Raw genomic sequence first — 12,989 nt, 5'->3', positions numbered from 1 at the left:
CTACATCAGCCTCATAGATGTCATTGAAATCTATCATATCATATCACATTGCTAGAAGGAATGGCTATGGATCCATGACCAAAATTCGACCAAAAATCTAAATCGAAAGATTTAAAGTTTCAACTGATAACGACTATGTGTGGGTGAAATGACGGTAGCTAATCTGGACATGGTCGAGCTCTCCGAAGATTGCACGGGACTAGATATTAATGTAGATAACGGGATTAGAGAGCGGGAAGCAGCAGTTGTAGTGGGCACCTTGTGCAACGTACAAGAAAATGGAAGGCAGCATGAGTTTTGGGCGTTTAATAGGTTTGGAGCAATTGAGTGTGAGGCCAAGGTCTACTGCCATTAAGAATATGAGACTCCTCCCCTGCAATGCTCATGCTCAGCAGGTAGGACTCGGCTCTTGTTTGCACAGTTCTCCGTGACTAATGTATTCCTTGTCCATTCATTTGGGTTTGTTGTTGAATTGAATTGCAGCGTGATAATAGAGATGAAGGGGGAACAAACATGCCCCTGGGCATTAGAAGGCGTCCTCCCACAGGTCCTCCTTTGCATTATGTTGGGCCTTTTGAATTCCGTCTACAGAATGAAGGAAACACTCCCAGAAACCTGCTCGAGAAGATTGTATGGAACAAAGACAAGGAGATTTGGGAGGTGACCTTCAATTTTGAACATAGGATTATCGTCACAGGCCATGGAAATTGTGTTAAAAACATGTCTTGAAATAATTTTGAAAGTTTTTGCATCAACCATTTGGGTCACGCTCAGTGACCCGTCACCAGGATAAGAAAGAACGAACAAATTTTGCATCAATTTTGACCATAAGATTTTTTTATAACCTGTTTCTTTTTAAAGTAATTTCAGTACAGATTTGTGGTGGTATTTTTATCAACTCAGCTAGTTCCCTATATCATAATGGATTGCATTGCCTTTGAGTTCTTTTCTTGCTTCTGATAACAACGCACTCTGTACATTTCAGATGAAAGAGAGAAGACCCCTTGTAAGCTTGAAAAGAGGTATGACTACCCTACCTCCAATAAGGGATTTTATTGGTGCGCTCAAGGCTCGAGAGATAGAAACCGGTATGCCCGCTCTCGTTGCAGAATTAAAGAAAGCGTCACCGTTTGAAAAAGTCCTCCAGCCTAATTTCAATGCAGTAAGATGATAATGAATGCCATCTCTGGACCACCATTAGCTCTTTTGATTTTGCTATTTTACCTCAAATCTACAGAATAAAGATCCTATTTTTATTGTTTTGGTGCTCAGAAGTTGCTGTTAAATCTCTGCAGTATAAATATAATGGTGAACAGAAGCCTTACCGACAGGTTTATCGCTGCATGCTTGAGTTATTTTGCATTCCCCATTGTTAGTGCAAGCAAATATGACTATCTCAGGACCCGTAGGACCTTTGCTATGAAAGGTTGGATGAAGGAAAGAAAATATAGTTAATACTGTTCGCTTAACAACTCCTATAGAGAAGAGAATCAGAATGGGACAAACACATCAAGTTGAACAACACCAAACTAGACCTCCCAAAATTCAACGGTGATGAGCTTGCAAGTTGGATTATACTTTTTGCATAATAGAATTGTATTCTATAGTCCATCAAATTCTCTGACTCATAAATTCTTGATCACTTAATTCAAATTGGAAGTTAAAGCTATCAAATCGTGTTTTATTACTGGAGAAAATATATGGTTACTGAACATGGAATCAATTTGGTGGGCACTTCTTCACCTGCTTTAATTTGAGTGAATATGAAGATTCCACAATGGCATTGACTAAATGATGACAAATTCATTTGATTTGTAACTGCTAGACACAGTTTGAAAAGTTGGCAAATCAGACCAATGGACTTGATGAGAACCTTTTCAAATGTTGTTTCATAGTGACTTGGAGGAGATATTCGTGCAAAGTTAAAATCTTGGAGCCCCCCAAATTGATTGAAGCTCTTGGATTGACCAAATTAGTTGAGGACAAATCTATTGCTTAGTGATATCCCTATAAATCATCACAATCCAGCATTCAATATGCATTTCAACACAGGGCACATCAGGGCAGTTGCCCCACACCAAGTGAAGGCAGCCGACCATTACCCATCAGATGCCTAACATTTGAGAAAATGACTACTCACTATTGTAATAATGAATAGAACACAATATTTTAATATTCTATCAAATAACAAGATATCAATTACAAAGGGGTTCATCTCTCTATATAGAGATTGGAAAACCAACCTTTTTTGGGGTCTCTTGAGATGCAAAATGTCTCAGTGATGCATCTCCATCTCCGGGGGGGGGGGGGGAGGGGGGCGAGACACTTCTTCCTGAAACACTGATAAAGAATCTAGATTCTGGGGGTTTTTAGAAACTTCTAGACTTAGCCAAATTTCAGGATTCAACATGCCTTCAATGATGTTACCTCCCCTAACCTATTTTGATTTTCTAAGATTGAACTGAAGCTAGAGAAAGAATTTTCCAAAGGTTTTAACTCATTTCATCCCTAATCTCTTGGTTTGAATTCTGTATTCTTGACAAACTTAGCTTAACTCTTGTTCACATCCCAAACAAGCATCACTTCCCAACAGGCCAAAATTTCTTAAACTCACTCTTGGACTTGGAGACTTAAAAATGTTGCCAACCCAAACCACCTAAGACCACAACTACTATTGCTATTAAAGCTAAACAAATAGAGTGGGTCCCCATTTAATTGGGTGATGGTGTGAAAACCTCACGACATTCCCAATTCTACAACTATAACTATTTATTCTCAAGTCTGGAGCTATTCACTCATTTCTAGTATTCTTATAATTTCTTTCATCGTCTGATGATGGATCATGTAGTATGATCTAAAATGATGAAGATGAGAAGTATCACACGTAGTCCAAACCTAAAGTGTGAAACTAATATTATGGACTTTGTTGCCTTCGAATAATATAATGAAATTTTCTCCCCTTTATATCTTACTATTCGGGGGAGAGTCACACCTCTTCATCATGGCTACCCATTGCAAAGGTCACAACCTTCCACAATTACCACCCTTTGGATGAGTCACAACCTTCATCATTTAAGCCCTTTGAAGGAGTCGCAACCCTTCATAATTTTTGCCCTCTGAAGGAGTCACTTCCTTATTTTCTTCTCATTTCTTTGTTCGCTTCTATTAATTCTTTCTTGCTTCCCACCTTCACTTTTCTCTTCTTTCCTCTCTTCCCCTTTCAATGAAGCTCTTCTGCCTTTTTAAATCCTATGTTTGACAGAGTCACGACCTTTCATTTCATGTCTTTTGACACTTAACTAACTTAACTAAATTTAATATGTTATCTTTTAATTTAATTATTTTATATTTTACTTATATATTTATTATTATATCCTATTTCAAAAAGGGGACGTCGGACCGTTCCCTTCCCAAAGTTTTTTGTCGTCAAGGAATGATTGAATGATCATGAAATCCCATCCACAATCCACCTTTCATCGTGCAACTCTAGTCTTATCATATATGTTTTCTCCCTTATTTGAATATGAATTATGATGGATAGTAGAAATTTGGGAAAGCTTAAGACATGTTTTTTCTCATCTTCTGGAGAAAAGGATCAAGGACATTTCATAATGATGTCATTTGAATTTGCAAAATCAACATTTGCGTGATGCATACCTCAAATTCATATCTATTGGTTCTCTTTTAATTATTCTCTTCTTCTAGATCAATTAAAAATATAGAGCAAAGCACAAAGCATACACTTAGAAACACAAACTATACATATGGATGCATGAAGACACAGATGTAATATTCCCCTAGCAAATTCATCCTAGATTTCACCACAAAACTCAAGTTCATAAGATGGGCATTTGGTCAAACACTTTGAGTGCAAGCTGCTTCCGAGTTACGGTTGAAAAATGATTGCAAAAAATATACAAGATTCTTATGAAAAATGGACTCCAAATTATTTTCCAGTTCAATTGTACAATAATCAGACCTGCCCAAATTGACTTTGAGTTCTCTCAACAAAGATATGTTCTACCATGGTATTTGTGATTTGGCTCCACACTTTTTGAGTTAGTAATTTCAAATGCATTTCATACAAGAAGCATGAATCTACATAAACAAGGAAAGAACCGAATATGGATATTATTCAATCACGTAACCATCTTTTCTTATTACAGAGCAATTCCAAATATATATCCTCTGCACTCAGAATATCACATTTGGAATAAAATAAATTGTTTTTTGGATTTGATTGTGTGTGGATTTTTAGCATCAACATTTCAGATCACACTACATGATCCATCATCAGGATGAGAAAGTGCAGGATAGTAAAGATATCCTTATGATGATGGATGCATGATACATATCTTTACTATCCTGATGATGGATCATGTAGTGTGATCCGAAACATTGATGCTAAAAAACCACACACAATCAAATCTAGAAAACAAGTTATTTTACAAATGGAGTGTGGAAATCTGATAATGTTAACATCTGGAATAATTAAAGAAGGAATTAGGCACAAGATATAAACTTATTCAGCATAGAGGATGGAAGATATATTCTAGACCTTGTACAACATATCTCACAGCCACAGACTTCGACTGCAGTATTTCAGATGAAACTCTGCATCGAGTCATAACTCTTTATCTGATATTGAGGCTATTGCTCTGACTGGCTCTGTTTGCTATATCTGCATTCTTGCCTTATCTCCAAATTGAATGTATCTCCCACATAGAAACTAGTGTCAACCATGGCTTGAATGGCTGGAATCCCATCACTGAAGCTAGACCAAATCACCACACTCCCACTGATTCTTGAACGAATGAACACTCAAGGGAATAATTGCAAAGAAAACAAGCTGGTTGAATTGAATCAATGAATTTGGCACTAACATTTGTTGGATATTTGCCCAGAAAATAGATGTTAAACAACAAGGAAAATACAAAAGATACAACATACACCAGAAGTTATACTGGGAAAACCCTTCTGAAAATGAAGGGGAAAACCCAGCCACACAACAAAATAGCACTTTATTGATAATAAGTGTACAATGCCTTTTGCTTGAAGCGATATATATAATACAAGGGAGTCTCTTCACATTACAACCAAAGGTCTCGTGAATTTTGAAATATCCCTAACTAGATATTTACTCGTTTTTCCCTTTTGAATATATTCAGAATTAAACACTTGCAGGTGTATTACGAACACAATAGAAACCAGTAGAAATTCCAACAGATATTTGACTAGCTTTTTCTTGAATATAACATTCAAACTCAGGTATAGGCAAATGGAATACAATACTGTAATAAATCCAAAAGATTCTCCACAAGAATATAATCCATTATTTCACAATAACATTCAAGATATCAAGCATTAATCATGTGCTACAAACCAGTAAAATAAAACCAGCAAACTCTTATAACTCCTTAAAATACATTATTGCATTATACAACAACAATACAATAACCAGTATAAAAACCCAATCTTAAATACAAATTAACAGTCAGATTGGAATACTAGAATAAGAACCTGTAAGTGCGAATGAAACACTTGAACTGATTTTTCTCGGGACAATGGGTTTGCATCCACTGTTTGCCAGCACAAGATGCTATGTCCTCAAACTAGCGGAAAGCTGAAGCTTTCTGAAAACTCTCACAAGAGAGAAAACTGCACTGAATCATAAATCAAGCATTCCCAACAAAGAGCCTCCTTCCCCATTAATACACAAACTAAGACTCTTCGACTCCCCTCAAGCTTTTTGTCCTATTCCCTTGTGACTCTTTAACTTTTCTCTGATAATTCATCCTATTCCTCCTTGACCTTTTGTCCTTTGTATAACATTAAATTGACCTTTTAATATTTTGAGTCTATGTTTCAAAGTCAAATATAACATTATATAAAATAAGACTTCAATATTTTTAATGTCCCAAAAAGGGGATATTACAAATCTCCCCTCCTTAAAATTGCTTGTCCTCAAGCAATGAGTACCAGTATCCCATACGAGTCTGCAGGTAGCCCTGTAGTCCATTGAAAACAATACTGGCCTTACTGCGAAGCAAGATGTCACTCTGCCATCTATCTCTCAACCGGATCCCTGGATCCCATATAACTCTCTGAAGCAACTCTGCAACTGTAAACTGAACAACTCTGATCATCATTGATACCAATGTATCCAACCTCAAACTGAGAAGAACTATGCCCTAGCTCTCAACAGGCCATAGATACATACGGCCAACACCTAGATCCCAAACATTGATGGCATAACCAGCTGATATGATGAGATAAAAATGTATCTAGAAGTTATGTATAACCTAGTAGGCAGTGACGACCCATCCTAAATAGATGACGTAGGAAATGAGCTGCCCAAAAGCTGAAATCAACACCAAGGGCGCAAAAAAGATAATACTGTCATCATCACTCTAAAGAGTCCCTAAATACATAGGGGTCATGAGAAAGGATGAAGCTGAAAAAACATTCCTTATGATCAACACACAACTCTCCTCAATCCTCCACCAGGACCTATTTAATTGCTGAAATAAGAAATCCATCCAACCCATATATAAGTTATAATTTAGAATCATGTAAAAGCTGTACAGAAGAAGGGCAGTAGTAGTCACTTCACCACACCAATCCCGTGACCAAGGTTCATTGTTAAGAACAGTAGCTTGACTTGAGTTTCTAAAGTCAAGGTCATCCCTTTCTTGGAAATCAAGAGACTCTCTCCTCTACCTCAAAAAGTGGGTTATCAGAAATCCAATCAGCATTTACCTCAAACAAAGGGTTGTCAAAAAACTAAATGCGATTTGAAGTTTTCGAACTAGGTTGCTTAGGGCAACTATCCAAATCATACGTTTGTTGAATGCTATCAAGTTCATCAATTACCTCTAAGAAAAATTCTTGCCTCTCTTTATCTCAAGTTCCCAAGAATGTTTTGTGCTCCAAATCTGATTTTCTGCTTCCTGAAGGGAAATCCGAGCATCATCTAATGCTTCATGAGTATCCTTAAGCTCTCTATTGAGCTCCATAATCTCATTCATTTCTTTATTTAGCTGACATGTATTTCAACAACCTTAAGAATGTTATCCCTGTCTGAAAACAAATACAAATAATCCGACTTCATAGTTTCAAGAGCTGTTTTGATCACTTGCAAATCAGTAACAAGCCAATTTGCTCCCACTCTCTTTTGAACCTTCTTAGAAAGATCTTCAATCATCTTGTGAGTGCTGTCATAACATACCAAAGATGCCACAACCATGTCTTTACTGCCACAGCCATGTCTTTACTAACCTTCAACTGGTTCTTTAAGACATGTATCTCATTATTGTTATGTTGATAAAACTTATCTTCTTGTAGTGTCATCTTGGACTTTTCATGGAAGTTAATATCATGAGTGTAAGAAACATCTGGTTCATCATACAAGGGCATCATTGTGTCGTTACCTTGGATACAACTTACCTCATCAACATGTTTGTCAAATCTAACCTTCAAATCCCCAACGTAGAAACTATTATGTTCCTTATCCATGTCTGAAATCATTTTATCTGCATTTTTCCCTGCGCTGGTTTGAATTTCTTTTGCCTTGCCTTCGTTATTATAATTCCCATAAACAGGACCAGGGTTACTATTGTCCTCACATGTCGAGCAATTTCATGCCTGCCTTATAGGAATTCCTTTAACTCTTAAGCCCTTCGAGTTCTTCACTATCAACTGCACAACTTTCTTCATCACCACATCATTGTAGCTGTTGTAGGAGACGTTATTCGTATGATCTCATTGAGGCAAGAAGCAACCACGAGGTTAACCTGTTTATTTGGATGCTCCATCAACCTGGGCTGGACCAAGGTCACCATTGCAGGTTTTAAGGTCCAATTTAACAGTCTGCAATCTGCTTGCTCTACCTTGGTCAAATAGGATTCTATCTCTTCTAGTTTGGAGAGAACATCATTTAAAGACTTCATTTGTTCTAATTGCAACCCAAGTACGTATAGTTGATCCAATTGTTTTTCTTTCTGCAAGTTTCTTAGCTGAGGCTATTGAATATATTGTTAAATTCCTATGAGAAAACACTGCTTTTTAGATCTTCCATGACTGTAATTGCAATTTTGTAATGGGCTGCTCAAACCACCTGCTTGCAGATTTTGAATACCTTGAAGACTTGTTGTTGTACCATTACTGTCCACTAATATTGAAAATGGTAAATGCTTAGTTTATACAGCTTATTCTCATGTAAATCTATAACATAGTTAATGAAACACATTAACCATTTTAAAACTATCTCTTTCATGCTGTAATATCAGTATGAGGACTAGAATACCCCTTTAATGGAATGTCAACTCAGTATGGAAGAGAAGGTTTGCAATGCATTACCACATGACTCCAGTAATTACCAACTACCATCTGTGATAGTAGCTTTTGGTACTTATCTTTGGAATTAAAGAGTTAGTTACTCTTGTAAGCAAACCGACTGCTTTCCAGGCTGCTGCAGACAAGTTCAAATCATAACAACAAGAAGGATATTCAGAATCACGCCCAATCTTCAGTCGGAGGTATTTTGCTCAAAACTGAAACTCCTAGTGTAATCCAACCAGGGATAACTTTAAGAAACCCCTCCCAAGAAATATGTAAAATACTGGTGAATTCAACATTAAATATGTAGTAAAAATTTCTAATGGAGGGCGATTTTTTCATTCGAGGCAAGGGAGAGAATTATTTTCTATTGGTGAAATTTTCCTTTTCGTATCAAAATTTAATAATAACTGTGGCGAATTAATTTTTTTTTTTGGTATGCAAATAAATATAGGCGATTTATTTTGTCGTTCATAAACATTTTAGTAATGTAAAAGGCAAATTAATTATTTCATATAACACAAATTATTAATATAGTTGGATAATATGTCATTTTCCAAAGAGAGATTATTTAATTTTTTGGTGAATTTATAGTCGCAAGTGGTCCATGGTCCACATGCCAAGTGTACACTGTACGATGTACTTGTAGTATGTCAATCCATTAAGATTCAATAAAAAATGTGCCCTTTTTATTGCCAACTTGGTCGTCATCACGTTTAATGTTGTCATTTTTATGGTGAAAGGAATTAATTTGGACCCTTGATGTAATATAGATCAATGGCTTCAGCTCTAATTCGGGTCTAATTTTAAATGACATACCATAAAGTCTAAATCTTCTCGAAATTAGGACATGTGACCCAAAGACCAAAACATAAAGTAGTTGGAGACACACATCAGTAAAATAGTAAGCGATGCTCAACCCGAGGGAAAATATTATTTTATTTTAAGGACGAAATAACATTGTCCAATAAGAAAACATTAGGGAAATGTTGGCGAAAATTTTAAAATAATTGTGTTATAAATGTAGATTACATTGGCAATTGGACTAGGATTCGGACCAATTATGTGTAAACTAATGAGCGATTAGCCTTGGATTTTGACCCCAAATTATTTAATATCTCGGCAACATGGTTGACCCCATATGTAGGTTTTATTCGCCAAATTATGATTTCCCAAAGAGACGGAATAGCCAATTGGTGAAGATTTGCCACTAAAAAAATCACTAAATCCAACTTGCTTTCGATGTTGCTCAAAATGCGGAACTTGTGAATGTCGGACCAACCAATCTTGCAGCAACACTATCATGCTCAAAATGATTGCCGTATAATTTTCACCCACCAACACTATTACTGCCAAGAATACTCACACGGTTCAGACTTTAGCCAATCTTCACATCCTGTTTTGTGTTGTTTATTGAGACGTTCTCCACAATATGGTCAATTGTAGGGATTTAAAAGTTCCATTGGCCAAGCACATTAATTCCGAGTAACATATAGTATCAGGTATTAATATTTCCCTTCAAGCTGCGTCGACATACCATACCTGGGCCCCACGCAAGATCACCACTAACAATAGATTTATTTGTAGCGTGTTCAAACCTCACTCCATGGCGTTTAATGCCTTCACTAATCATCTGTTTGGGGATCATTCAACACTGCTGTCAAATAATATCGCAGTTGCTATCCAAATGAAGAGGCAAGTCTTATTTAAATTGGAGGATGGGTTATTTCGATTCACCTATCTCCCAGAATGGCCCTTATGGCAAGCAGAGATATATTCTGCAGAAATGTTTGGAAAAGTGAATATTCTCTAGTGAAAATGGTGTTTGAAGTCATTCGCAAAATTCCCAAGTGCCATCTATCATTCCAATAACGATGGCCATTACAAGAGTTATTACGTTGTGTCCGAGCCTTACAGAATGACATGAGTGAATTTTTCACCCGTTGCCGGGATAGTCAATGACAATATACACCTTTTTATAAAAATTGCACTGCAGATGTTATAATTGTGAGGCCACTCGACAATTTTTAATCTATTGTCGTTACTCCTTCACCCGTTAACTATTCCGCTCTGACCTTGTAAGTGTAGAGTAGCTTGACTTCACTTCTTCAACAACTTCACAATGGTGCAGGCTAACTGGAATTCCACAAATAATAAACTGTTTCTTGACCACCGCCAAATATTTATCGGGAATCTTGGAATTTGGAGAATCATTCATCAATCATTTGGCCAAGTGGCAATTTATATTAGGGTATGTAACGACTTCTTTTTCCCACTACTGACGATCAATTATACACCCATTAATAATCCACATGAAACACAAAAAAATGAGACTGTTACAATTTTATGGCTACCCTTCTCAGTTACTGACCACCGTTCGATGTGGCTATGAATCTCTTCATTCTTGGTTTTTTGACATATGTTTTCAACTCACGATAGTGTTACTCTCCTTTACGGCAATCAAAAGGAGTTTTGATTTCACCTAACGACAGGAGCTCAACTTCCTTCAATCATTTTAATATGCCGATAACCACTGTTACTGATGTTGTCATCTTGATATTGTTCTGTAGAAACTCCTGTAATCACTCAACACAATTGACTTATCACTCCTTTGATTCTAGGTGTGGCGTCCGTTTGCTTGCTTGGGCATGGAATTTCTTATAGATTATTAAAACACCCATTTGGAGAAATCGTGTGCAATAATCTTATTTACACCAACAATTTCCTTTAACGAATCACCCCCACCTATAGGTGCTGAAAATCAATGATATTTGAGCTATATTTGAACTTCAACTTTTCGCTCATAATTCATATTCCAGTTCTTTTCTAAAGCCGTCACCAAATAAATCACCAACATATTACAGGTATCTCCAGTCTACCATGTCTCATGAAAATAGAGAAGCTTGTCACTTCTTTAACAACTTTTTCTTTTTCCGTAAGCTAGCTGATTTGGATAAGGCTTCAGATACTGAGGTAGTGAACCGACAGGCTTTCTAGTGTGTAAGGAAATGGACTCGAAGAGTGAACTTGTTTGAGAAAGATTATATTTTTATACCTGTAAATTACAGCTTACGTCAAAGTTTGATTGTTATTTGCAATCTCGGGGCAGTTCTGGAAGATGACAATCATTTGAAAACACCATTGATATTACACATGGACTCACTTGGGAACCACACAAGTCTCAGAAAGATCATCCAAAGTTCCTTGCGGGAGGATGTGCCCTAGTTAGAACAATTTGGGGAACTTAGACGGCAACCCAAAACATATTAACAGTTTTATTATTCATGCACGACAATGCAAAATGGTCTCCTGTGTCTGTGCAATCTGTTTTGCTAACAGAAAAAACTCCTATATTCGATACAGTTATGCTTTCTAAACGAGAAATACGACTTAGAATGAGAGGAAGTTATCCCTTGTGTATCTAGATGCTGCTAGGCTCAACTATAGACTTGAATATTTTACCAATTGTTTTTCGTCCATAGAAGCTTCATACTTATAAATGCTTCATGTCTTGTTTCCTACAATTTTCTCTTTGATAAAACCCTTATGCTAAAACTATCTCTGATAGAAATTTTAGAACTGCGTAACCTTATATACTATTTGAATATCTGCAACTAAGTTCTGATCAACGTTTTGGTTATACCCAACAGGATGGTAAGAACTAGGCTTTGATACCACTGAAATATCCCTAACCAAATATTTACTCGTTTTTCCCTTTCAAATATATTCAGAATTAAACACTTGCAGGTGTATTGTGAACACAGTAGAATCCAATAGAAATTCCCATAGATATTTGACTAGCTTTTTCTTGAATATAACATTCAAACTCAGGTATAGGCAAATGGAATACAATACTGTAATAAAACTAGAAGATTCTCCACAAGGATATAACCCGTTATTTCACAATAACATTCAAGATATCGAGCATATGACCATGTGTTACAAACCAGTAAATAAAACCAACAAACTCTTATAACTCTTTAAAATACATTATTGCATTATACAACAGCAATACAATAACCAATACAAAAACCCAATCTTAAATACGGATTAATAGTCAGATTGGAATACTAGAATAAGAACCTGTAAGCACGAATGAAACACCTGAACTGATGTTTCCTAAGACAATGGGTTTGCGTTCATTGTTTGCTAGCACGAGGGGCTACGTTCTCAAACTAGCTGAAAGCTGAAGCTTTCTGAAAACTCTCACAAGAGAGAAAACTGCAATGAATCATAAATCAAGCATTCCCAACAAAGAGCCTCCTTTCCCTTTTAATACACAAAATAAGACTCCTTGACTCCCCTAGGGTTTTCTTCCTATTCCCTTGTGACTTCAACTTCTCTCTGATAATTCGTCCTATTCCTCGTTGACCTTTTGTCCTCTTTATAACAATAAATTGACCTTTTAATATTTTGAGTCTATGTCTCAGACTCAAATTTAACATTATATAATATAAGACTTCAATATTTCTAATGTCCTAAAAAGGGGACATTACAAATTTCCCAAAATATGACTTTATTTTCAAATACACAACCTTTCGTATTTCCAATACTTAAATGAATGTAGTATGACACGTCTATACTTAAAATTACAATTATTATCATAAAAGTCCTCTTCAGCTAAAGGTGACCATAATGGTATTAATGCCCAA

At 36.3% G+C, this 12,989-nt stretch overlaps 1 protein-coding gene across 1 annotated transcript in view; it reads left to right on the top strand.

Moving 5' to 3' along the window:
* The first annotated feature begins 233 nt into the window (after positions 1-233).
* Positions 234-12,989, top strand: part of LOC149578547 (Aldolase-type TIM barrel family protein) — a 114,766-nt gene continuing 102,010 nt past the window's right edge. The window contains exons 1-3 of the mRNA XM_089829763.1: positions 234-395; positions 484-660; positions 986-1,162. Coding sequence (XP_089685889.1) covers positions 279-395; positions 484-660; positions 986-1,162 — 471 coding nt within the window. The 5' untranslated portion in view covers positions 234-278. The remainder of the gene's footprint in view (positions 396-483; positions 661-985; positions 1,163-12,989) is intronic.

The sequence above is a fragment of the Cupressus sempervirens genome, chromosome 1 (assembly GCF_028749045.1).
Source record: "Cupressus sempervirens isolate cs-2001-9-10 chromosome 1, ASM2874904v1, whole genome shotgun sequence".
NCBI lineage: Eukaryota > Viridiplantae > Streptophyta > Pinopsida > Cupressales > Cupressaceae > Cupressus > Cupressus sempervirens.
The sequence above is the reverse complement of the archived record's forward strand: the minus strand, read 5'-3'. Positions and strand labels throughout refer to the sequence as shown.